Source organism: Gorilla gorilla, chromosome 4 (assembly GCF_029281585.2).
Source record: "Gorilla gorilla gorilla isolate KB3781 chromosome 4, NHGRI_mGorGor1-v2.1_pri, whole genome shotgun sequence".
NCBI lineage: Eukaryota > Metazoa > Chordata > Mammalia > Primates > Hominidae > Gorilla > Gorilla gorilla.
In genome coordinates, this window is record NC_073228.2 from 116,623,036 (window position 1) to 116,650,062 (window position 27,027).

Sequence of the window (27,027 nt, forward strand, 5' to 3'; positions counted from 1 at the left end):
GCATGTGCATGTATGTGTACATGTTAGTTATAATACGTGTATATAATATATTGTTTTTTCTTACCTTCCCTCTTGCCCCATCCCAGTCAGAAAGATTCGTGACTTAAATGTCAAAAGTAAAACTTTAAACCTTTCAGTAGAAAATATACATGAGTATGTTTCTGATATTAGAGTAGGAAAGTATTTCTTAAGAAAGACTTAAAACGCTAATGATAAAAGACCAATAAGTTTACTGTATTAAAATTAAGAATTTATCTTCAACAGGTACCTGAAAGAAAGTGAAAAGATAAGTTACAAATTGGTAGAAGATATTTATTACCATATAACTGGCAAAGAACTAAAATCAAGAATATATAAATAAGTTCTAAAAATACATTGCATTTTACATTTAGATTTAAATTTTATATTTTCATGGAATTATTTTAAAATGTTAGGTTTATTTGTTTCAAAAAAACAGAAGTATTACTTTGGTTTATATGAATTTGCATTTTTAGAACATGAATATATGGGATACTGTAGACATAAGTTAGTTTTTCTGTGTCTGTTAATGTGAGCTTTTTTTTAGAGAGAGAGATCCTTAATGAACAAGATGTGATGGTAGTTGTAAAAATTCTTGTGCTATATAAATATAAGTAGGTGTATTCCAGACATTTTATATCCCTGAGGAGAGGTTAACTTCAGTTCTTTCTTGGCCATTTTGTTCACATAAGCGCTGATACAGTCATTCTTATTTTATTCTGGAATGCAGTATCCTTCATTTTGGTAGTTAATATTCTAAGGAAATTTTATTCTGTATTTTGAGAAACATACGTGTTCATTTATTCTGGAAATAGTTATATGAAGGTTAAAGTTAAAGAAATTGTAAACAAGATAAAAAGGTAAATAATGGAAATGTTGGTAGAATATATAAGAGATTTAATATCCCTACTCTACAAGGATCACCTACAAATCAATTGAAAATGGTCAACCATGCCAGGCATGGTGATTCACACCTGTAATTCTAGCACTTTGAGAGGCTGAGGCAGAAGGATCACTTGAGCCCAGGAGTTCGAGACCAGCCTGAGCAAGATAGCAAGACCCTGCCTCTACCAAAAAAAAAAAAAAAAAAAAAAAAAGCTGAGTATGATGGTGCACATCTGTAGACCTAGTTACTTGGGAGGCTGAGGTTGAGGAGGATCCCTTGAGCCCAGGAGTTCAAGGCTGCAGTGAGCTACAATCTCACCACTGCACTCAAAAAAAAAAAAAAAAAAGAGAGAGAAAGAAAGGAAAGAAAGAAAACAGATAACCAAATAGCTAAATAGTCAGAAGATGTGAGTAGTTCCATCAGAAAATTAAGTTCAAGTGTCTAATAAACACTTGTGAAAAGATGCTTAAACATCACTACACATCAGGGAAATGTAATATAAAGTAAGGTACTATTTTTTTTTTTGCCTATCAGGCTGCCCAAAACTTTATAATTTGATGACATGCAGTATTAGCAAGGGTGTGAAAGTAAAAACATCATCTACCTTTAAATCTTTTTTGTTTGTTTTGTTTTTTCTTTTTGAGACACAGTCTTGCTCTGTCACACAGGCTGGAGTGCAGTGGTTTGATTTCGCCTTACTGCAACCCCCACCTCCTGGCTTCAAGCGATTCTCATGCCTGAGCCTCCCGAGTAGCTGGGACTATAGTTGTGTGCCACCACGCCCAGCTAATTTTTGTATTTTTAGTAGAAACAGGGTTTCACCATATTGGTCAGGCTGGTCTTGAACTCTTGGCCTCAAGTGATCTGCCTGCCTTGACCTCCCGAAGTTCTGGGATTACAGGCATGAGCCACTGCACCCAGCCAACATTGTCTACCCTGTTCTTTTAAGAATAATTTGATACATTTTTGGAGGACAGTTTGGCATTATTTGCCAAAATTAAAATGCCTATGCTCTATGACCCTGTGTTTCTATAGGACTTCTAGGAATATGTTGTGTACAGAAATACTTACTTTAGGGCAGAATATAGATACATATTTTAAATTATTAAATGAATAGTATGCAAGCTATTTTAAAATACCATACTGAGAATAGTGGGAATATGGTAGCCAAAGCACTCCTTTCCCTCCTAACTCCCTGCTTGGGTGATTCAACAAGTGAAACAAGAACGGCCCTGGAAGAGGAGATCTCAGGAGGGTCTGAGGCTATGAGAAAAAATATGGGATCTCATTTGCAAGGGGAAGGAGTAAATAAGAATTCCAAATAAAATAAGAATAGAATGAAAGTTTTTAAACGTAAGTATTACCACAAACCAGAAGCAAACCTTATATTAAGAAAACAGTGACTGAGTGAAATAGCTCAGGCCTGTAATCCTAGCACTTTGGGAGGCTGACGCAAGAGGATCACAAGTTAGCAGTAGTGTTGGCACACAACTGTAATCCCAGCTGCCTTAAGGAATGCTGAGGTGGTAGGATTGCTTGAGTTTAGGAATTAGAGGTTGCAGTGAGCTATGATCATGCCACTGCACTCCAACCTGGGTGACGGAGCAAGACCCTGTCTTGAAAAAGAAAACAGAAATAATGAGGCAATCATTGTTGCTATCATTAATATGTTTGAGTAGCTTGCCGTCATCACTATTAATTTAACTTTGTTTGACAGGCTTGACTAATGCAAGTAGAAAAACAAAATAAGTGTTATGAATCCTACACTATTTTTGAACTAGAAAGGAAGAGATTAAATAATTATTTGTAAATGATGTAGTGGTTTGCCTAGAAAAGCTATACAAAATGAACTAAAAAGTATTTAAACTAGTAAGAGAATTTAGTAAGGTATCTCGAGTTAAGATACATACAAAAATCAGCAATAACTACCAGTTAAAAGTGGAAATGGGGGTAGGAGGACCTGTTCACAATAACAGGAAACTTTAAAGTAACTAGAAAAAGCCTGCATAAAGAAAAACATAAAATTGTTGAAGGACACTAAATTTTTTGGAACCTAGAAAAATGATTATAAAGTTTATAATGCAAGAATTTCCAAAAACATTTATGAAAGAACGCATAATTGAGGATTTACCTTAGCATTTGTTAAAACTTACTGTGAAGATGTTGGGATAATCACAGTATGATAATAGCATAGGAATAAATTTAGGCAAATGATAGAGACTAGAAAGAGGTACAGGAATATTTACAACCTTTATATGACAGAAGTTACATTATAAATTTTGGAGAAATTGGTAAATTACTCAATAAATTATATAGGTACAACCAATGACCTGTTCAGAAGATGAGAAATTAAACCCTTACCTCACATCTTAAGAAAAGTTATAGGTTGATTAGCTATTCAAATGTGAAAAATAAATCTAAAATTAATAGAATAAAATACAGGCAAGAGATCTTCTTAAATATGAATGGAAACTCAAAAGCAATAAAGAGGAAGGAAAGTTGGGATTTATCTCATAACATTTTAAATCATTCATTGCACAAAAGATAAATTAGAAAAATACTTACAACACATAAAGGGGAAAATGTTAATGTCTCTAAAATATAAGAATTCCTACAAATGAATAAGAAAAAGACAACCCTGTGTTTTTGTTTTGTTCAGAGACGGGGTCTAGCTGGTTGCCCAGGCTGGAGTGCGGTGACCATTTACAGGAGCAATCATAATACACTACAGCCTCAAACGGCTCTAGCAACCCTCCTTCCTCAGCCTCCCACATAGTTGGGACTTTAGGCGTGTACATCGCACCTGCCTAACCCATGTTTTTTAATGGACAGAGGATGTAATAAGGCAATTCATGAAAAAGATGGCAAATGACCAGTAAAACACAGAAGACTAGTAAATAATTTAGGAAAACTCAAAATCCACTTTTGCCTACCTATGTGAGATTGTTAGTCTCCAGGTACTTCTTAACTGCATGGTTATTTATTTACTCTTACTTGTTCAGTGTGTATTTGGTCACCTAGTATGGTGGTACTTACCCTTCCATAGGCATGTAAGCAAAGGTTGGAAAAGTGCACATCAGTTTGTTAATAGAGCTTACTACTGGGATGTGGGAATTGGTGGGGTGAAGGTTTAAGTACACCTCTATATTGCCATAATTGATGATACTGTTTAATATAGTTTATCTCATCCCTAGTTGATGGACACTTAAGTTGATTCTAATTTTTCAGTTAAAAACAGCACATGTACCCTAAAACTTAAAGTATTAAAAAAAAAAAAAACAGCTCTGATAAACATACTTATTCATGTCTTGTAAACAAACATGCAAGAGTTTCTCTAGGTGAGGAGTCAGCAATCTTTTTCTTAGAAGGCCACATAGTAAATATTTAGGTTTTGTGGACCATATGGTCTCTTTTGCAACTACTCAACCCTGCCTTTTTCTTTTTCTTTTTTTTTTTTTTTTTTTTTTTTTGAGTCAGAGTCTCACTCTGTCACCTAGGCTGGAGTACAGTCGTGCAATTTTGTCTCACTGCAACCTCCGCCTCTAAGGTTCAAACGATTCTTGTGCCTCAGGCTCCCAAGTAGCTGGAATTACAGGCTTGTGCCACCACACCTGGCTAATTTTTGTATTTTTAGTAGAGACGGGGTTTCACTATGTTGCCCAGTCTGGCCTCGAACTCCTGACCTCAGGTGATCCACCCGCCTCAGCCTCCCAAAATGTTGAGATTACAGGCGTGAGCCACCACTCTCGGCCTCAACCCTGCCTTTTAACAAGAAAGCAACCATAGATAATTTATGAACACAAATGGGCATGGCTGTGTTTCAGTAAAACTTAATTTACAAAAACAGATGGCTTAGTAGGCCCTAGTTTGCTGACTGTTGCCCTAGGATATATATCTAAAAACATAATTACTGGTCATAAGGTATGAGTGTTTTGAATTAGTGTTTGCCAAATTGCTCTTAAAGTAATCTTTTTAGTTTACATTCCTAATAGTAGTATGTGAGAATTCTTGTTTCTGTATGTCTTCTCCATCACTTGTGAGTCAGAATTTATCATTAACAATCAGTGGGTAGTGAAACATTTTGTCATCTTAAACTTTGTATTTTCCTGAGCTACTGAAGTTGAATCTCGAATATATTTATTAGATTTTGGGGTTTTCTTTCTAAGTTACTTCTTCATATCCCTTGCTCATTCCCTATTGTTAAATGTCTTGTTTTTATTTGTTTGAGAGATGTTTTAATATCCTCTTGATACCAATCCTTTGTAGATAATATACATCTCAATTCCTCCCCACCAAATCTGTTATCTTTATTAGCCTCATAACAAAAATAAACTTTTATGATAGAGCTAAATTAGTTATATTGCCAGATTTATACGTCTTTTCCTGTACTGAAGTCGTAAAGGTAATCTTCTGTTAGCTCCTTAATTCATCTTGAGTTTGCTGTTATGTATGTTGTGGAGGCAGGAATCTAACTTATATGTATATTACTTATATATGTGTGTATGTGTATTATACATGCACATGATTTATACATGTGTGTATATATAGTTATGTATAGTCATACATACATATATTTATGTTGTTAACTGAATTTCTCATTATCGTGTATTGGATACTGCACTAGTTCCTCATCGATGAGTAATGTCATCTCTTATCACATACCAAGTTTATATATGCTGGATATTTCTGGACTTTATTCTGTTAGTCCACTTTAGCTTCTCCATGCCTGCACTGATACCACATTTTTTATTTGCTGCAGTTTTATAAATCTTGATATCCAGTTGGGTAAATCCTTCTTTGTTTTTAAAAATGTAGTATTCTGTCTTATTACTCTGTCATTTAAACTTTAATGTCAGCTTCTAATTCAGATAAAAGCTTCATGGGCTTTTGATTAGAATTACATTAAATTTATAGATTAAGGAGAAGTCAGACCTTCATAATATTTAGTCTTGGTTGAAAGGATGGACTCTGGAACCAGACCTTCTATATTCAAATCCCAGACCTGCCACTTAGCAACACCGTGATCCTAGGTAAATTCTCTGTCTCAGTTTTCTTGTCAGTACAATACAGATAGTGATAAACTGTAAAATGTGAGGGTTAAATGAGTTGATATATGTAAAAGCACTCAGAACCTGGCACATAGTAAGCAAATTATTAGGTATTCTTACTAATTTTATATCTCTCTATTCATTTAGGCTTTATTTTATATCCTTCAATAAGGTTTTGTCAAATTCTCCACAGGGGTCTTACATATCATTTAAAAAAGTTATTCCTAGATATGTTACAGTTTTTGTTGCTATTATAAGTGAGAATTTCTTTAATTATATTACTAAATTACATTTAAGTGAAAAGTATCCAGCAGTCTTCCTGAAATATTTTATTATATCATTGCCGGTTTAAGATTCTATACACTGTCATATTGTTCGCAAATAATGACAATTTGTTTATCCTTTCCAGTCCTTGCAGTGTTTTTTCTTTTGTTGTATTGTGTAAGAACTCTAATACATCTTTGAATGGAAACAATGATAGTGGTCTTCTTTTTCTTGTCTTGACTTTAAAGGGAATTCTTCTAAAATTTCACAGTTAAGTGTGTTGTTTACACAGTTAAGTGTACCCTTTATCAAGTTAAGGGATTTACCTTCTATTCTAATTTGTGGAGAGTTATCCTGAATCTGTATTACTATTGCAGTTTTTTAAAAATCACTTTTTTCTAAAGTCATATCAAGTCCTGAACAGTTTGTTATTAAATATAATTTCACAAATATTCTTGTCATATAGAAAAAGGAAAGAAATACTTAGTGGTTAAGCATCCTAATCCAAAAATCCAAATTGTGAAGTGCTGCAGTGAGCATTTCCTTTGAGCACCATGTGGGTACTCCAAAAGTTTCCTGTTTTGGAGCATTTTGGGTTTTGGATTTTTGTATTAGGTATAGGGATTAGTAATAATCAAGGTGTAGTGGCTTCTTCTATTTTCATATTAGAAACAGAAGCACAAGGAGTGTCATGTCAGAAACCATTCACCTCACTGGACATCAAGACATAGACATGACCTCAGTATTTAGTGAGATACTGGCAATATGGAAATGTAGTGTAAAATGGAGAGGAGTGGGAGATATAATTTCCTATCTTCATCCTCTAAATATTAAAAATTTTTATTTAGGACTGTATTGATGGAAGGGAGCTAATTATATAGAAACTGATTATATAGAAAGGGAGGAAACAATCAAATTTAGAAATCCAGTAATTTTATGTAGCTTGGCTATTTCTCTAAAGCTAGGAAGTATTTGCCACCTGGTTATGGAAATGATCACTCATCTTTGCAGTATCTTTAGAAAACTACCAAAAGTACAGGTACTTCTTCAGATGGTTTTCATACTGTGAATTGGACATGGTAAGATTTGTTAGTTAAAGAATATTCTTTTTCTTTTTTTTTTTTTTTTTTTTTTTCTATTTTTTTGAGACAGTCTGGCTCTGTCTCCCAGGCTGGAGGGCAGTGGCGCGATAGCGGCTCACTGCAACCTCTGCCTCCCAGGCTCAAGCCATCCTCCCTCCTCAGCTTCCCAAGTCACTGGGACTACAGGCGTATGCCCTCATGCCTGGCTAATTTTTGTATTTTTTGTAGAGACGGGTTTCACCATGTTCCCTAAGCTGGTCTCAAACTCCTGAGCTTAAGCAATCTGCCCACCTTGGCCTCCCAGTGTGCCGGGATTACAGGCCTGAGCCACGGTGCCTGGCCTGAGAATATTTTTTTACCTTAAGTTTACTACTTTCAGAATCATGATAGAGAATCAGCTTAGTTATATTGTTAAAAAGAAAGAAAAGAGGGAGAAAATTAAGATAGATTAATTTGGGACTGTGAGCACAGCTTCTTGTTTTATTTGGTTTTTTTGGGGGGGGGTTGTTTTTGTTTTTGTTTTTGTTTTTGTTTTGAGACGGAGTCTCACTCTCGCCCAGGCTGGAGTGCTGTGGCACGATCTCAGCTCACTGCAACCTCCGCCTCCTGGGTTCGAGCGATTCTCCTGCCTCAGCCTCCCGAGTAGCTGGAATTACAGGCACGCGCCACCATGCCTGGCTAATTTCTTTTTGTATTTTTAGTAGAGACGGGGTTTCACTGTGTTGGCCAGAGTGGTCTCAATCTTCTGACCTAGTGATCCATCTGCCTCGGCCTCCTGAAGTGCTGGGATTGCAGGCGTGAGCCACCGTGCCCGGCAGCGAGCACAACTTGAGTTTTTCTGTTCTTTGTTTATCATAAGACTGGATGATAGCAGTAAACATTTTTACTATGGTAGTAAGAAAAGCATGAAGGCATTGTATTTAAGTAAAACTAGATGTGATCAAAGAGTAAGTTTTATAACTGCATGTATTTAAAACTAATTGCTATAGTACTTTTATTATTTATCTGTTGGGGGTGATATTTGTTCCGAAATATTTTATTGATGGAGAACATAACTGAAAAATGTTTGGAAACTACTCCATCTAGCTTCTAACACACACACACCCCTTATTGAAACAGTTTACTTTTATAATATAATTTTTGATTTCTCAATATTAGGATGTCAATAACTATAGAATTATTACAGAAAATGGTACATTGTCAGTACTTGTTTTTAAAACATATGTGTTTGATTTGTCATAAACTAGCTTTATGAGAGATTTGCAAAGTCTTTATTCATAAGTGAGTTGTTTTTTCCACTTCCACTAGTATTCATAAAAGTTAAAATGAAGTCTAGCTTAAAAAAAAACACGCACACACACAACATATTCCCCACATTGTTTCCATTCCATGTGGTTCAATCTGTAGTTACTGCTTTGTGACCAGTTGATGGTCTCCATATAGTGGAAAAGCAAAAGCTCTATCCTCTTTATGATCCTAGTGTTGGAGATAAAAATAATGTTTAGCCACAGTTAGGTACTTGGAAAGGCTGAAAAATACTACTAACTTATGACAGAAGTAACTTTGGGGAAGAGTTGGGCCTACTGTTTAAACCAGGGGTCCCCAGGCCACGAGCAAGCATTACCACCTGAGCCCTGCCTCCTGCCACCATCAGTGGCTGCATTAGGAGCATGAACACGCTTGTGAACTGCACATGTGAGGGATCTAGGTTCCGGGCTCCTTATGAGAATCTTATCTAATGCCTGAGGACCTGAGGTGGAGCAGTTTTATCCTGAGACTTCCCCTGCCCGTCAGTAGAAAAATTTCTTCCACGAAACCAGTGCCTGGTGCCAAAAAGGTTGGGGACCCTGATATTTATTAAAACAAATCAGATGTTCTTTCCCTTTACTGGTATACTATGTTTATATAAATTTATTATATTGTATTAATGTCTCGATTAATATAAAAGATTAAATGCAGGTGTAATTTTCTCTGTTGAAATATTTTTTGAGAATAAATTTTCACGATGTGTATTGTGTCAATTTTCATAATTCATGCAACATACAATTTGATATATGACTTGTATTTCCAGTTTTACTAAGCAGATCTAGACATCCGTTGAATAAAGTCCAGTGTATTACAAAAAATTCAACTGACCCAGGGCCGGGCACAGTGGCTCACGCCTGTAAGCCCACAGCACTTTGGGAGGCCGAGGCAGGCGGATCACAAGGTCAGGAGTTCGAGACCAGCCTGGCCAGTATGGTGAAACCCCATCGCTACTAAAAATACAAAAATTAGCTGGGCGTGGTGGTGCGTGCCTGTAGTCCCAGCTACTAGGGAGCCTGAGGCAAAAGAATCACTTGAACCCGGAAGGCGGAGGTTGCGGTGAGCTGAGATTATGCCACTGCACTCCAGCCAGGGCAACAGAGCGAGACTCTGTCTCGAAAAAAAAAGAAAAAAAGGAAAGAAAAATTGAACTGACCCCAATTTGTTATTAAAGGGTGAATATATTTATATGTCTAGCTTTTTAAATATGAATGATTTGACATAACCCTGAGCTTTTAAGTGGTAGCCATAGTATGATTATTTCTATTAATATTATTAATAAAAACATAACTAATTAGGTTTCTTGTTTTATTTTAGCGAAGAATAGCCAGAATTCAGCAAATCGAAAAGGACATACTTCGTATACGACAGCTTTTACAGTCCCAAGCAACAGAAGCAGAGGTTAGTAAATTGCCTTTCTTGTTTGTGGGTATAAAAATAGGTAGTTATTCTGAGAAAAGAAAACATGTATAATTTAATGTGACACCATTGAAATATAGATGTTCTTTCAGAGAATTTAAATACCATAATTTTTTTCGTGAAATTAAATTATCAAAAATTTGGACTATTTTGATTTTATCTAACTTTTAGGCAGTTAAAATTTGTAAAACTGTAAATATAGATACCTTACTTTAGCTGTCGGCTTACATATAATCAAATAGTTAACTTAATTTGGCTACTATCCAGTAAGTAAACTTTTTTATAGATAATCCATAGTAAGAATTGATAATACACATTTACCTGTGTTTACTCCACAAACCCCATTAAAGTGATAGTAAAAGGATACAATGAAAGAGGCATTAAGACCAGGGAAGGTGACCACAGTAAAATCTGTGGAGCTGGAAGGCAGGTAAACAAGTGATAACATTCTAGCATATCAGAGAGGGTTGACCCATAAGGCAGCAGTAGGAATGAAAAGTCATGAAGCAACTAGATACCTCTGGATGTGAGAATAAAAAAGGGTTAAAAGCAGGAAGATATTTGAAAATCTGTTAAGAAGCAGATGGACTTTCCAGAACCTCCCTACAACCCTGTACAGCTAGGTGACTGCTCCTTTCCAATCCCAGCAAAAGATGAGAGCTTTTTCCTCTGAAGAGGTGGAGAGGGTAAACAAAGGGTCTTTGGTTAGGGGTCAACCTTGTTTAATTGAACGTGAGGGTATCATACGAAACACTGAATTACATGAAAATTTACCTACTGAATGCTGAAACCCCCACTGGCATCCAGGCTTATAATCTCCAGGCAAGTTTCTGGAAGGAACTTCTATAAGGAATGTGACTAATCCTGATTCTGCTGAGAGAACATTAAAAAGGGAGAAAAAAAATCAGAAGAATGTGACTAACCCAAGAAAAAAAACTTAGAGACCTACATGGAAAAATTCACCAACAAAACAACCCACCTAGATCACCCTATAGGGTAACTATAGTTGACAAAATCCATTCTTCAGGCATAGAGCTTCATTTAACTTTTTCATAAATAGCCCGCTCTTAAATATGAGTGGACACTAACTACCAGACAGTATAGATCATTCTAGGAAGGTTCAATATCCAAATAAAAGGAGTTCCAAAAAGAAAATGGAGAAACTGGAGACAGGAAATTAGAGAAATAAGTCAAAATTTCCCAGAAATTTTAACAAGGGGCTTAGTTTTCCAAAAAAATGATCACTCCAGTATCTAACATCATGTATAAGAATAATCCTACACTAAGGCACATCATGAGGAAATTTCAAATCACTGGGGATAAAAAGAATATTCTAACAACCAGGAAGAGAAAACAAATTTCACATAAAGGAACAGGAGTACAAATGCCTTTACATTTGTAAATAACAGCACTGGAAACTGGGAAGTAGGGTAGGCATTTCTTAAAACTTTTTTTTTTTTTTAAGAGATGTGGAACTAAGTCTCTTAAAAAAAAAAAAAAGTAGGATGATCTAGCTGGGTTGTTTTGTTGGTGAATCCTGCCATGTAAGTAAGTCTCTTTAAAAAGTTTCTGTCACCCAGGCTGGAGTGCAGTGGCGCAATCTCGGCTCACTGCAACCTCTGCTTCCTGGGTTCAAGTGATCTTCCCACCTCAGCCCCCGAGTAGCTCATGTGCCACCATGCCTGACTAATTTTTGTATTTTTTGTAGAGACGAGGTTTTGCCATGTTGCCCAGGCTGGTCTCGAACTCCTGAGCTCAAGCAATCTGCCTGTCTTGGCCTCCCAAAGTGTGGGATTACAGGCGTGAGCCACTGGGCCTGACCCCTCTTAAAACTTTTGAAAGAAAATATGTGCAGCTATGTTTTGACCCCAGTTCTTTGACACCAGTGTATATCCCCCATTTGGGTTCAATTTTGATCCTAACTACCCAGAGTTAGAGTCAGCTCCACAAGTAAAAGACAAAGTCGATCACAAGACTGTCCACTTCAAACACCAGCCACAAGTTTTGGGTGTCCCTAAGCCACCAGGACTGCTGCCAAGCTGTCTATAAATTCCACCCCTGTGTGCGTGTGCTGTGGGACCATTCCATTCTCACACTAACTACCCAGAGTTAGCCCAGCCCCAACAGGTTAAGAGCCGACTCCTTCACAAGACTGCTCCCACCTCAGATGCCAGCCACAAATGTTGAGTATCTCCAAGCCACTCACATTTCTGCCCAGTGTGTTACAAATTCCAGGCTTCCACATCCCCTTCACGTTCAGTAATTCATTAGAATGGCTCACAACTCACTGAAAGTGCTATACTTAGGATTAACAGTTTTATTATAAGGATACAGATCAAGAATGGCCAAATGAAGAGACATATGGGGCAAGGTCTAAGGAAGGGGGGTAGGGATGGGGATGGGGATGCAGAGATTTCATGCTTTCTCCTAGTGGAATCTAGGCATGTCACTCTTCTAGCACTTCATTGTTTTGTTTTTGTTTTTGTTTGAGACAGAGTCTCGATCTGTAGCCCAGGCTGGAGTGCAGTGGCGTGATCTTGGCACACTGCAACCTCCGCCTCCTGGGTTCAAGCGATTCTCCTGCCTCAGCCTCCCTAGTAGCTGGGATTGTAGGTGTCTGCCACCATGCCTGGCTAATAGTTTGTATTTTTAGTAGAGATGGGGTTTCACCATATTGGCCAGGCTGGGCTCGAACTCCTGACCTCATGATCTGCCCGCCTCGGCCTCCCAAAGTGTTAGGATTACAGGCGTAAGCCACCGTTCCCAGCCTTTTCCAGCACTTCAGTGTATTCACCAATCAGAAAGCTGCACTGAGTTTTGGTATCCATAATTTTTATTGGAATTTTATTCTGTAGGCATGATTAATTAAATAATTGGGCACATGAGGATTAAACTCAATTTCCAGCCTCCTTCTCTTCCTGGAGGTCAGTCTGGCCCAAAGTTCTAACTCTCTCATCACATGGTGACAGCCACCCATCTTTTTGCTATCTGGTGGCCTACCCTGAGTTGCCTCATTAGCATAACACACACCCCTGTCACTCGAGAAATTCCAAGGGTATTTGAAGCTCTCTCAGGTACAAATGAACAAAGACCAGCTATATTTTTTATTATACCATTCTAGCCTTTTATCAAAGTGTTAAATTTGAGAGTGGAATAAAGACACTTTTAGATAGGCAAAGTCTCAAATACGTTTTTCTCATGCACCCTTTTCTGGAACCTATTAAAGGATATACTCAAGTGAAATCGAAATGTAAAGCAAGAAGAATGAATTTTTGGAACTCAAGACCCAGGGGATATAATACAAGAGAAAGAGATGAGTGAAACTACAGAGTAAAGATGAAGGGACATCCTGAGATAAATGGTAAAGAAAGCAAGCAGTCCATATTGAAACTATTGAGAGGATTCCAGGAGAGATTAGGTCCAAGAAGATGAAATCAGCAGAATACCTGCGGTTTCTGAATGTATTGAAGGGAAAGGAAATTTACACAGTAGGAGAGAAGCTGAGCATCAGTCATATGTACCCAGAAACCCAAATGAACAAAAAATAAAGATAACCTTTAACTCCATGGACAACAGGAAGTTGTAAAGGAAGGTGATCATAGTATACCACCTGCCAGCTATGATTAGAATTTAATAGTCAAAGTAATGTAAATAGTGGAAAATTTGTGTAACAATAAAGTGGAACTGAAATAAAGCATTCAACTGAAAAATGCAGAACTAGCCATTGAAGCAGGTTATTTGGAGATCGGAGGGGGTGAGTATCCCCCCTTCCCCAAAAACTCAGCTGAAAGAGATTAGAAAGAAAGTTCTTTCAAAAAACATTTTCATCCATGTCTGGCTTTTTTAATATCTGAGGAACTTTGGATTTAGTACATCTGAATCTGAAATATGTAGAAACGTATTTGCTAAGTAGACAGTTTAAGTACAATGTGATAGCCATAATCCTAAAAGCAGTTTAACATGACTGTCTTAAGCAAATATAAGTCAAATATTTGCAATTTAAAGAAAGTGTTCATTTTTGCAATGGACTCTTTTTTTACCTGGCCCTTGGAAAGGGCCAGGAAAAAAAGCAGTATTTTTTTTGCTCCTTTTCAGTTCTGTTGGTATTGATGTATGTAGCATTCTACTTATTATGACCCTTTTGGCTTTCTACTGAAGTTTTTATGTGTCTTTCATCCTTAAGCAAATTCGTTTTGGTCTATTTTTTAAATTATTTTTAAATAGTGTTTTCTTTTTAATTGAATAGCTTTAGTTACAGTTAGTTCTTTCCCCCCCATCTTTCTTGTATTCTGATTATTACTGTTTTGCTGCATCTAACAGGTTTTGATATTTCTAAATCAATAGTCACATTTTTTTCTAGTTGATTGAATCTTTTATTTGTATAATATAAAATAGCCCTCTATTTTATTTAATGCTGTTCACCTTGAATTTCATTGTAGTGCCATTTATTAATAGTAATCCTCATTTTCCAGTACTGTTACAAGTTTCAGGTTGGAAACTTGTTTGTGTTTCTTGTATCTGTTCAAAACTTTTTATTCATATTATTGGATTTAGGGCAGACTGTCTGCTACTATGATCCAACCTCTTATTGCTTCCTTTTGTTATGATAATAGTTACATCAGTTGCATTATTCTGATAGTTTGTAAATGTAAACCAAAGGAAGGTGCCATTTCACATTTAAGAAAGGACAAAACCACTTTTTACAATTTTGCCGTTTGTGGTTTGTTTATTGCATTATTTTATTCTTCTAATGTAAGTTAGAGGGAGAAGCTAGAAGATGGAGAAAATTGGGGATTGGACACTTGCAAATTAGTTCATAGAGCAGTAGATATGAGAAAGGGAAAAGCTTCTGCCAAATAATTGCTCTATCATGAAGCATATTTCTTATAGCATTTTCTTTGGCTACCTGTATTATAACTCTGGTTTAAGGTCTAGATGCTGGACGTGATTTAAGTCTAGTAATTATTACACATGATTCAAAACTCAAAAGTTACATAAAGGTATGTGAGGCAACCAGTGCTGTGACTTTCTTGTGTGTTCTTCCAGATATAGTTTATTTATTAGCAAGCAAGTACATTGGGTGGAATGGGAGCTGTGAGGACAATGCAGTGTGTCTTAAAAGATAATAGCAAATGAAGAATACTTACTAAAGTCACAGTATTCTTGCAACTCATTAATAAAGATAAATACAACTCAACTTTTAAGTGGGCAAAAGATTTAAATAGGCATTTCACCACAGAAGGTATATATAGGAATGGCAAATAAGTACATGAAAATATGCTCAATCATTAAGGAAATGCAAATCAAAGCTCAAGTGAGATACTGCTTCACACCCATTATGATGGCTTTAATCATAAAGGCAATAATAAGCATTGACGAAGATGTGGAGAAGCAGGATCCCTCATTGCTGGTGGGAATTTAAATAGTACAGCCACCATTTTAAAACAGTTGAGTGATTCCTCAAAATATTAAACATATAGTTATGTGACTCAGCAATCTTACTCCTAGATATCTGGCCAAGAGAAATGAAAATATATGTGTACACAAAGACTTAGACTTGTATGTTCATTCACTAGCAGCATTTTTTCATAATAGCATCAAAGGAGAAGCAGTGCAAATGTGTATCAACTAGTGAATAAATAAACAAAATTTGTTATATCCCTTCAGTGGAATATTATTCAGCAATTAAAAGTAAGTTACTGATGCAGAATTTATAACATGGATGAACCTCCAGAACATGCTAAGTAAAATAAGCCAGAGATATAAGTCCATTTATATCAAATGTCCAGAAAAGGCAAAATTTCTAAAGACAAAAAGTACATTAGTGATTGTCTGACTGTAAGTGGAAATGAGGATTAACTGTAAATGGACAGCAGGAATTTTATTGGAATGATGAAAATGTTCTAAAACTGGATTATGGCTGTGCTTGATAAATCTAAAAGTTATTTAATTGAACACTTAAAATGGATGGATTTTGTGGTATTTAAATACCTCACCAAATTTTTTTTTCAAGTTCTATCACCTAGAGTAGAAAACCTTGGAGAAGTTGTAAAGCAACTATGGAAATGAGGAAACTAGTTAGAATTAATCTTTCATAATAGTGAGCAACCACTTCTTTTGTCTTCAGTGTATCAAAGAGTGCAGGCAGGCCTATAGCCTAGGATCAGTGAAAGAATAAAAAGAAGTAATTAGGAAAGAGGAGGGAGGAAAGAAAATGAAGATAGTAAATGTTAAATGGTAGTTTGGGTTGGAATTGCCTGGGTTGGAATTCCAGCTCTGACTCTGCCATTTACTAGATATGTGACTGAAAGCAAGTTACTTATGTTCTGTGTGCCTCCATCTCTTTATCTATAAAATGGGGATAATGGCCGGGCACTGTGGCTCATGCCTATAATCCCAGCACTTTGGGAAACTGAGGTGGGCAGATCACCTGAGGTCAGGAGTTCAAGACCAACCTAACCAACATGGTGAAACCCTGTATCTACTAAAAATACAAAACATAACCAGGCATGGTGGTGGGAGCCTGTAATCCCAGCTACTCGGGAGGCTGAGGCACAAGAATTGCTTGAACCCGAGAGGTGGATGTTGCTGTGAGCTGAGATTGTGCCACTGCCCTCCAGCCTGGGCAACAAAGCAAGACTCCATCTCAAAAAATAAATAAATCAAATGGGGATAATAATACTTCATAGGGTTAGTTTGAGGATTAAATAATAAGTGCTAAGTGATTAGTGCATAGTAAACATTGGGTTTTTTTAAATGTTACCATATGCATCATCCATCACCATCATCAGTCACATTTCTGGTTTCTCCCACTTGTCTGGCTTTTTTTTTTTTTTTGAGACAGGGTCTCAGTCTCGCCCAGGCTGGAATGCAGTGGCACTGTCATAGCTCACTGTAATCTCAAACTCCTAGGCTCGAGATCCTCCCGCCTCAGCCTCCCTAAGGGCTAGGATTACAGGCCTGAGCCACTGTGCCCAGCCTCTCTGGCCTTTATAGACTCATCTTCCTTTCTCTGGACATTAATTAAGGGTATTTCCTAAGGCATATTTTTCTTTTCTCTGTATCTTCTCTTCCTAAGCAGTCTCATTTATGCTAGGGTTTCACTGACCATATATATGCTGATGGCTGTCAAGTTTATTTTTCTAGCCCTAAGCTCTGTACTAAATCTCTGTGTCAGCTCTACATCTCCACTGAGTCATGTCAGAGGCACTTCAATACTGGGCGCAGTGTTTCATGCCTGTAATCCCAGCACTTTGGAAGGCCGACGGAGGTGGATCAGGAGGTCAGGAGTTCGATACCAGCCTAGCCAACATAGTGAAACCCCATCTCTACTAAAAATACAAAAATTAGCTGGGCATGGTGGTGGGCGCCTGTAATCCCAGCTACTCGGGAGGCTGAGGCAGGAGAATTGTTTGAGCCGAGATCGTGCCATTGCACTCCAGCCTGGGTGACAGGGCGAGACTCTTGTCTCAAAAAAAAAAAAAAAAAAAAGGCACTTTAATATTACTCAACATATTCAAAACATAATTAATGATCTGCTCCTCCTAAGCCCTCTTTACTACCCCACCTTGCAGCAAAAAACCTTCATCCTCCCTCAGTATTACCTATCTCTGTGAGGAGTAGCACCATCATTATTGAATTGTGTGAGCTAAGGAACGTAGGAGTAATACTCGACACCAGACCTCTTCCTCCACTCCCCATATCCTGTCAGCGAACCCGATCAGATTTACCTCTGTGTCTCCACTTCTTTTATCTCTGTCACTGCTTCCCTAGTGCATAGTGCCACTGTCTCACACTTACATTAATACATTAGCCTCCTAACTGGTCTTTCCTATGTTTCCTCCCTACTTAGACCATTTAAAATTTGACTTAAAAAATAAAATTTACTTGCAACTTTATCCATTAATATATTAGTATTAATTATGTGGGGGCAATCATGCAGTGGCCTCACTGTAACTTGCAAGTAGAAAAGGCAAGAATGCCATCTAAGAATCGCAGAAAAAGGCATTAAAATTTAGATTTTTTTTTAATCATATTCTTTTTGTTCTACTTTCCTCCTTATTTTTGGTGCTTCATCCACACCATGATTCGTTGACATGCTAAAACAAGCCACACTCCCTCCTACCCTGGGTCCTCTGCATGTGATCTGTTTTACCCAGTACACTCATCCTCTACTCCTCCCCTTTGCCTAGTTAACTCCTATTTACTCTTCAAGTCTTTACTCAAACAGCACTTCCCAAGAGAGCTCTTCCAAACCTCCAGAGTATATCATATCTCTCTGTTATATATATTTACAGCACCTTGTACCCTTCTTTCATGGCATTTGTCAATTTTACCTTTATTATTTCTGTCATTATTTGACAGTGTCCCTGACTAAACTGTAAGGTCCAAGAGAGCATAGAACAATGTCTAGTTTTGCTAGCACTGTATTCCCCAGCATCTAATGCAAGTAACTAACATAGTAGATGGTCAGTAATTTTCTTTAAATATGTTGACATCTTCACTTACGTTAGTGTCAAATCTTTGTGGCCTTAGATTCATTTTGTCTCTAGGTTGACTTTATATATGTATATCTATTCTTGTGGATTCCATTAAATTCTATAGCGTGATTTTCAGATGGTACTAATTATTCTTATATTTCTGGATTACTGAGTGCTACCTCACTTTTGCCAGCATATAACTGATACTAGTTTATTGATGGAAATGTTGCATATAAATTAATTTTTTAAGTCACGTTTTTAAAATGATCTAGGAAAGCTTGATGTTTAAAGAAATTACGTTAGGAATCGTTTTGTAATTTATCCACTGTTAGGTCAGATTTTTAATGTATAATTTTTATTTTAGATATTGTTTTCCTAGAACAAGCATATAGGTGTTTCTATAAATGACCGTGAGAAATTCTTTTATTTATTTAATTTTGTGGTGGTATTTTTATAAAGTGACTGCTTTGTGCTAGGGATAATCTATCTTGAAATGACTGCTTTTACTGGATGTAATCTGTCATTTTAATTTCCTGTTAACAGATGGTGGTTGCATTAGAAAAGGCTTTGGGTTTTATTCATATCAGAAGCTAAGAGCCTATCATTTTATTTCACCTAACTTTTATTAGAAGATATACATATATATATATATTCTATGTGTAAATATACCTAAGTAGAAGATATTTGTAAGCTTAGGTAATAGTTTAACTGTTGTATTTGCAGCTCCATTAAATGTCAAAATCATGTGACCTTGCAGAAAAGATAGTTATTTGTTCTACTTGGGTTATGTTCCTGATAGTAATGTGAGCGCAGCTGGTAGAGGATGGCATTCCTGTGAGTCTCAGAAAATCCTTTGTCTCGTGCAGCTCTAATGCTCAAGGGACATACTTCACTTTCCCCTTACCGAGATAGTCGACCGCCAATCGTACTGGAGGTTATGAAGTGTAATACACAGTTCCATGCCTTTTTCAGTCTGTATAATTGATGCATTCAGACCTTTAAAACAAAAAAAGAAAAAAAGCCTTGGGCTAAGAAAGCCTACACCATTTTTGCATGTACTGATGTTAACTCCATGTTAACAGAGGTCATCTCAGAACAAGCATGAAACCGGCTCACATGATGCTGAGCGGCAGAATGAAGGTCAAGGAGTGGGAGAAATCAACATGGCAACTTCTGGTAATGGTCAGGTAAATAAATTATTTTATCGTATTTTTTAAAATTATTTAAATATCAGAAAAGTATGAAGCAAGATGGTTCTAAGAATGATCTATAAATCTTACCTATTTTCTTAGTCCTGAATGCATACTTCCAGAAGCATTCAGTACCAATGTGCTGTCATTTCTCTTTATTATATCAGCAATAATGCTGTAAGGATTTTCTAGATCTATTTCTATAGCTATAGATTGTGTGTTTATGTTTTAGTCTAAAATGATTGTGAGTAGTTTTTTTTAATAACTCTAAGCTGCATTTTGATTATATATGTGATTTGACCTAGTTATTTTTGCTTGCCTTGAATAGGTTTGCTCTTTCACTAAGACATTCAATGTAAAGACATTTTTATGGTTTTTTTTAAAATTATAAAGGCTTTATTTCCTGTTGTACTTAAAGATTATATAAATCTAGAAATCCAAGTCTTACTGAAAAAGATAATTGTAATGCACACAAAAAAGTAAGGCAACATGGCCTAATTATGCTTAATATTACCACATCATGTTCAGCAAAATTATGAAAGTAAACTTTTTTTTTTACATACAGAACTATTATCTTGTTATGCTACCATCAGTTGTCTTATTAGATTTTTATTGAAATACAGTGCAGTAGGACAGAATTTTTCTTTAGGGTGTTCTGTATTCTCCAAATTTTCTTCAATGAATATTTTTAGAGTGTAAATGAATGACTTTTTAAAAACAGAATTTCACTAAATTGTTCTTAAAGGTAATTTTTCTACTGTTGATACAGAAAATGTTCTTAGTCTCTCTAGGTTACTTTTGATAGTATTGTTTTTAAGAATATGCTTCTATTAGTTCATTAAAATGTAAAGCTTAAAATGTCTTATTAAGTATTTAAATTTATTTTACTGAGTTAAAACATACTTCATTCAGTATTACTAGTTAGCATTATATTGGAAAACGTGGTAAATTAGGACAAAGGCAATCATGTTTAAACAGCACATTTGAGTTATTTATCTGTCTTTTGTTTAGGGAATTAGTTGCAACATTTATATATTCCTACACATATGTAGAAGGAAGAAAAATTTCATCTTATATGACAGAAAAAAATATTTCCATAGGAATAGATCTACTCGTAGTGCTTTGGGTCATCTTCCAATTATTATGTACTTTGGAAACCTTACCTATCCAGTAAGCTGGCTATGATAAATTGGATCCATATTACACTTACTACATCAAAATAAATTCTAAGTAGATTAGATTTAATGTCAAAATGAAAATCATTAAAAATATAAAAAGATTAGAAGAAAATGTGGGTAGCATTTTTATAATCATGATGTAGGTGGGAGACCCATAAAGAAAGGATTGATAGATTTCGCATTACAGCATGAGACTTCAGTATGCCAGGAAATCATAGCGAGATTCCAAAACAAACAACCAAGATCACATTATTTGCAAACATTTATGACGTGTAAAAAGTTAAAATTCAAGATGCAAAAAACAGTATTTGTATACCAACTATTTAAAGAGTATCTTAAAATGGTTCCAAGCCATCGTAGAAGTAAAAAAATAAATAATAATTTTAAAAATAAAATTAAAATGGGCAAAGGATATGAACAGGAAGTAAAAGAAGAAATTAAAATGACTTGTAAACATGGAAAGATGATCAACTTTACTGATCATGATATATAAATACAAATTAAAACTAAAGTCAGATTTCGTGGGGGGGCCATTTAGTTGGCAAAAATCAATAACACTCAGTATTAGTAATGGTGAGCAAACAGGCATTCTCATATGTTGCTTTTAATTGTATGACATGAAACAGCCTTTCTGGAGAGCAATTTTGTCAAATGCATCTAGCATTATTTATAATGTGCCTGTTGTGAAGCTCATCACTACAACATCTAAGATTTTTTGCTAATGAGATAATCAGTCAAGAGTGATCAGACATGTTTGAAGAGATTCATCATAATATTAACAATAGCAAAAAGTTAGAAATAACCTAAATGGACATTGATCGTAAATTGGTTAAATTATTAGTCAGCTGTAGATTAGTTAAGTGGCTCTGGAGTCAACAAACCTGGGAAATCACACTCCCTCACTAACTAGCTTAGCAACAAAAAGTCTCTGAGCTTTAGTGTTTCCTCTTTAGTAAAATAAGATGATGATAAAACCTCTACCTCACAGAACAGTTGGGAGAGTTAAATGCAAGATACCCTTAACACAGTCCCTGGCATATAGTCAGAGCTTAGTAAAAGGTAACAGATTCTGTTGTTAACAAGTGTTAATAATTATCTATAAATTAACAAATATGCCAGATACTGTGTTGGACTCTAGAATTGATAATTGAAAAGGACAGACAGTCCTTGGCCTCATGGAACCTATATGGTACATCCATGCAAATATTAAAAATGATAAATTACATCTCTATTTATGTAAAGATCTAATTTTTAGCCTTCAGTGTTGGCTTTTCTAGTATATCCTTCATATTATAATCAGTTATTCTTCTAAAACACGAATCTGATTATATCACTTATTTGTTTAAACCTTTCAGTGGCTACTCACTTCCCATATATTAGAATCCAGATTCTTCATGTTGCTTCCTCTTCCAAGAGTATCTTACAATATTTGCCCACATTTCTCACCACTCCCTCAACTTCAACTTCTTCAGTTCCTTGAGTATGTGCAGGCCTTCCACAGGACATTTCTTTGGTCTAAAACTGTCTTCTGCTTCAGTTCATATTATATGTTTTACTCATCCTTCCCCACCGTTTAAATGTCACTTCCTCCTGGACATTTTCCTTGTCTCCACCTACCTGGAATAAATAAAGTACTCTTTGGTACACTGTATTCCTGCTCTCATAGTGCTTAGCACAATTTATCATTGGTTTAATTGTCTTCCTTCCTTCTTAAAGTCCTTTAAGCCACACCTGCTCCTCACTGTATGCCAGCCAACTAATATGTACCTGGCAGAGAGCGTTTATGTTGAATATTAATAAATATTATTGACTTAGGTAATTATAACTTTTTTTTTTGAGACAGAATCTCGCTCTGTCAGCAGGCTGGAGTGCAATGGTGGGATCTCAGCTCACTGCAACCTCCACCTCCTAGGTTCAAGCAATTCTGCCTCAGCCTCCCGAGTAGCTGGGACTACAGGTGTGTGCCACCACACCAAGCTAATTTTTGTATTTTTAGTAGATACGGGGTCTCATTGTGTTGGCCAGGATAGTCTCAATCTCTTGACCTCGTGATCCTCCCGCCTCGGCCTCCCAAATTGCTGGGATTACAGGCGTGAGCCACTGTGCCCAGCCAATTAGAACTTTTTTAATTTAAAAATAGCAAGTATGCTGGGCGTGGTGGCTCACACCTATAATCCCAACACTTAGGGAGGCCAAGCGGGAAGGATTGCTTCAGGGTAGAAGTTCGAGTTCAACCTGGGCAACATAGGAAGACTTTGCCTCTGCAAAAAAAAATAAAAATTAGCCATGTGTGGTAGTCCCAGCTACTTGGGAGGCTGTGTGGGAGGATCACTTGAGCCTGGGAGGTCAAGGCTGCAGTGGGCTATGATCATGCCACTGCATTCCAGCCTGGGTAACAAGGCAAAAAATATTTTTTTTAATTTTTACTTTTTGTCTAAAAAATAAAAAAAAAACTTAAAAGCAAGTAAGTATGATCTCATTATACATATGTATAATGTGTGTATATGCATAGAGAAATGTGTGGGAGAATGTTCTTTAAAATGTTATCAATAGTTATCTCTGAGTGTTGGGATTTTTGTGGGTTTTACTTATTCTTTTGAGTATCGTTTTATTTTTTGTAATGAACATGTATTACTATAATTTATAACACCCAAAACCCATTTTCATTTTGGGAAAATAGGAGAAAGCACAGTCTTGATTTCCGTTGTGTGGTAGTTTAGGTTGTCGTACTTCAGAGTCCTACCATGACATACATCATGTCATTTATGTCAGTATAGGGATGGCAGAGGAAAAGATCTATTGGAAATAGTAAATCAGGGCCCGGTATTCATTCCTCCTTTAAGTGATGAACTCTGATAGTGCTGTGGATTCAGAGGTAAACATAAGTATGTTTGTTTAGCAGTAGCAATCATAGACTTGCCCACCATATTGGTGTTTATATGACACTAATGCGGCTAATACTATCTGGTTACTTTCAATCACTGTTTTAAAACAATATTGCAGCTATTCCCAGATCCTGATGTAGATGTGTGACCTGTATCTGTGGGACTGTGATTTGTTATTCCAAAAGTCCTTTCATCTAAATAGGATCTATACACATGACCGCCTCTTGGGGTTTATTAGTTTGTTTTGTTTTATTATTTGCTCAAAAGGCAAAAGCCACCAACACTAGCTGAAAATGAAAATCAGTCTCTGACTTTCTCAGGATCACAGTAGCATGCTCTGCCAAAGTTCTGTCCTAGAGTAATTCTCTTCACCACCACGTGGGAATGTATTCTACCCCTTCTCTCACCTGGTTTCCTGCCCACAATCATTCTCTTTGAAAAATCCTTCATTGGCTTCCCTTGATTCTTAGAAAAATGGTAACCATTTATTGTGACCCAGGTAACCTGGCCCCTACCTATCTTGTCAGCTTTATGTCACATCTTGCTCTCACACCTCCACACTGGCCTTCTCTCAGTACCTCATATTTACTGGGCCTTCTCCTACCACAGCCTGTGCACATCTATACCTGTTCCATGTAGTGTTTGTTTCATCCCATTTAGCTCAGTTAACACCAGTTCATGTGTGTCTGAGCTTAAGCACCAGTTTCTCAGAGAGGCTCGAACAGATCAAATCTCACTACCATAGGCTGTCACAGCATGTTCCTCTCGTTTGAAGACTACTACATTTGCAGTTTTACATTAATTTGTGTGATGACTTGATTAATATTTGTGTTTCCCCCACTAGACTGTAAGCTCCAGAAAGGCAGGGATTCTATCTAGTTTTGTTATTTTCATACCCTCACAGTCCCTGATAAGTAGTAGATAACAATAAATATGTGGTGTGTGGAAGACCAACTAATATCCCTGCTAAAGAAAGGGTTTCTTGATCTGTTTTTAATCTCTCATGGAAGTTAAATGGAAGGAAAAGCTTAGGAGTAAATTATACAGGCCAGATCCCTGCTTGCTTAGCATATAACTATGTGTATAATTTATTTATTAGTTGGTTCTCAACTTTATTTATTTATTTATTTATTTATTTATTTATTTATTTATTTATTGAGATAGGGTCTCACTCTGTGACTGTACAGCACTGCACAGTGGTGCAATCTTGGCTCATTGCAACCTCTGCCTCCCAGGCTCAAGCCATTCTTCCACTGTCATTCTTGGATAGTTGGGACCACAGGTGCACACCACTGTGCCTGGCTAATTTTTTAATTTTTTATAGAGATAGGATCTCACTATGTTGTCCAGGCTGGTTTTGAATTCCCAAGCTCCAACAATCCTCCAGCATTGGCCTCCCAAAGTGCTACGATTGGCTGGGCATGGTGCTCACACATGTAATCCCAGCACTTTGGGAGGCTGAGATGAGTGGATCACTTGAGGTCAGGAATTCGAGACCAGCCTGGCCAACATGGTGAAACTCCATCTCTACTAAAAATACAAAAATTAGCCAGGCATGGTGGCGTGCATCTGTAATCCCAGCTACTTGGGAGGCTGAGGCAGGAAAATCTCTTGAACCTAGGAGGCTGAGGTTGCAGTGAGTTGAGATTGTGCCACTGCACTCTAGCCTGGGTGACAGAGCAAGACTCTATCTCAAGGAAAAAAAAAAAAAAAGGTAAAGCCAAAGTGCTGGAACTACAGGCGTGCACCACCATGCCCAGCCCGTGGAAAGTTTTGACCAAATATCTTCTGTATATCAGAGTGTTTCTATGGCAATTACAGTTTGACAGTTTACTGTGGTAATTGTATTTTAGGGAGTTCTGGGTTTTTGTAATTTGTTATTTGGGGAATTTAAGAAATTAGTTTTTCCAGTACCCTTTATTCTTTTTATAAGTTACATTGTTGCTTTTGAATCAGCCATATGTAATTTTTATATAAACAGTATTTTTATACTATACAACTTACTCTTGTCATTTAATAATACTTTTGAGATATCTTTTCCTATCTATATGTGGTTTATAGATATGGAAGTTTTTAATCCATTTTTCTTTCACTATTTTTTCTTTTTTTCAAGCAACCTAAGCTTCTCTATTTGAAATTTAGAACCAGGTCTCTGGTAATAGCCAGTATATAATAATAAAGCTCAATTAAAAGTGGGAAAAAGATGGAATGATAGAAAAACCCACTCTACTGCCACTGGTTTTTAAAACTTTTTCTTATGGAAAATTTTAAACATTTACAAAGACAATAATATAGTGATTCATATCCACATGTAACCTATTCACCTTAACCTCCCATTTTATTTTTTAAGAAGATTCCAGGCATCATCATCACTTCTTCCCTGTTTCACTGTGTATTTACAAAAGATAAAAGTACTTATTAAAAATACATAACTGGCCAGGTGTGGTGGCTCACACCTGTAATCTCAGCATTTCCAGAGTCCGGGGTGAGTGGATCACTTGAGGTCAGGAGTTCGAGACCAGACTGGCCAACATGGTGAAACCCTGTCTCTACTGAAAACACAAAAATTAGCCGGGTGTGGTGGCGCGCACGTGTAGTCCCAGCTACTCGGGAAGCTGAGGCAGGAGAATCACTTGAATCCAGGAGGCAGAGGTTGCAGGGAGCCGAGATCGCACCACTGTACTCCAGCCTGGGCAAGAGAGCGAGACTCTGTCTCAAAAAAATAAAAAAATTAAAAAATAAATAACTGCAGTGGCATTATTACATCTCCAAAGACTCTAACAGTAATTGTTTAATAGCATCATATATCCAGTCAGTATTCAAACTTGCGGTTGTTTCATAAATGTCTTTTTCACAGTTTATTTGCCTCAGGGTCCAGATAAGGTCCATGAATAGGAATTAGTATATCTCTGATATCTGTTCTAATCTGTATTTTCCTTCTTTTTGTTTTACGGCCATTTAGTTATTGAAGAACTGAAGTTGTTTTTCTTTTTTCTTTATGGTTTTCTGGGTTTTGTTTTTGTTTTTGTTTTTTTAGTCAGGATCTCACTCTCGCCCGGGCTAGAGTGCAGTGGCAAAGCTCACTGCAGCCTTGAACTCCTGGGCTTAAGCGATCCTCTCAAATAGCTGGTGCTATAGGCACTCACCACCATGCCCTAGGCCTCCCTCTGTTCCCCAGGCTGGTCTTGAACTCAAACTGATCTCAAGCAGTCCTCCTGCCTCAGCCTCCTGAGTTGCTGGGATTACAGGTGTGAGCCATCATGCCTGGCTTC

At 36.7% G+C, this 27,027-nt stretch overlaps 1 protein-coding gene across 13 annotated transcripts in view; it reads left to right on the forward strand.

Moving 5' to 3' along the window:
• The window catches only part of APC (APC regulator of WNT signaling pathway), a 139,709-nt gene that overhangs the window by 75,166 nt on the left and 37,516 nt on the right, over window positions 1-27,027 (forward strand). For all 13 annotated transcript variants that reach the window (XM_055387556.2, XM_055387558.2, XM_031011139.3 and 10 more), the window contains 2 exons: window positions 9,921-10,004; window positions 19,585-19,689. In XM_055387556.2, the coding sequence (XP_055243531.1) occupies window positions 9,921-10,004; window positions 19,585-19,689 (189 nt within the window). The remainder of the gene's footprint in view (window positions 1-9,920; window positions 10,005-19,584; window positions 19,690-27,027) is intronic.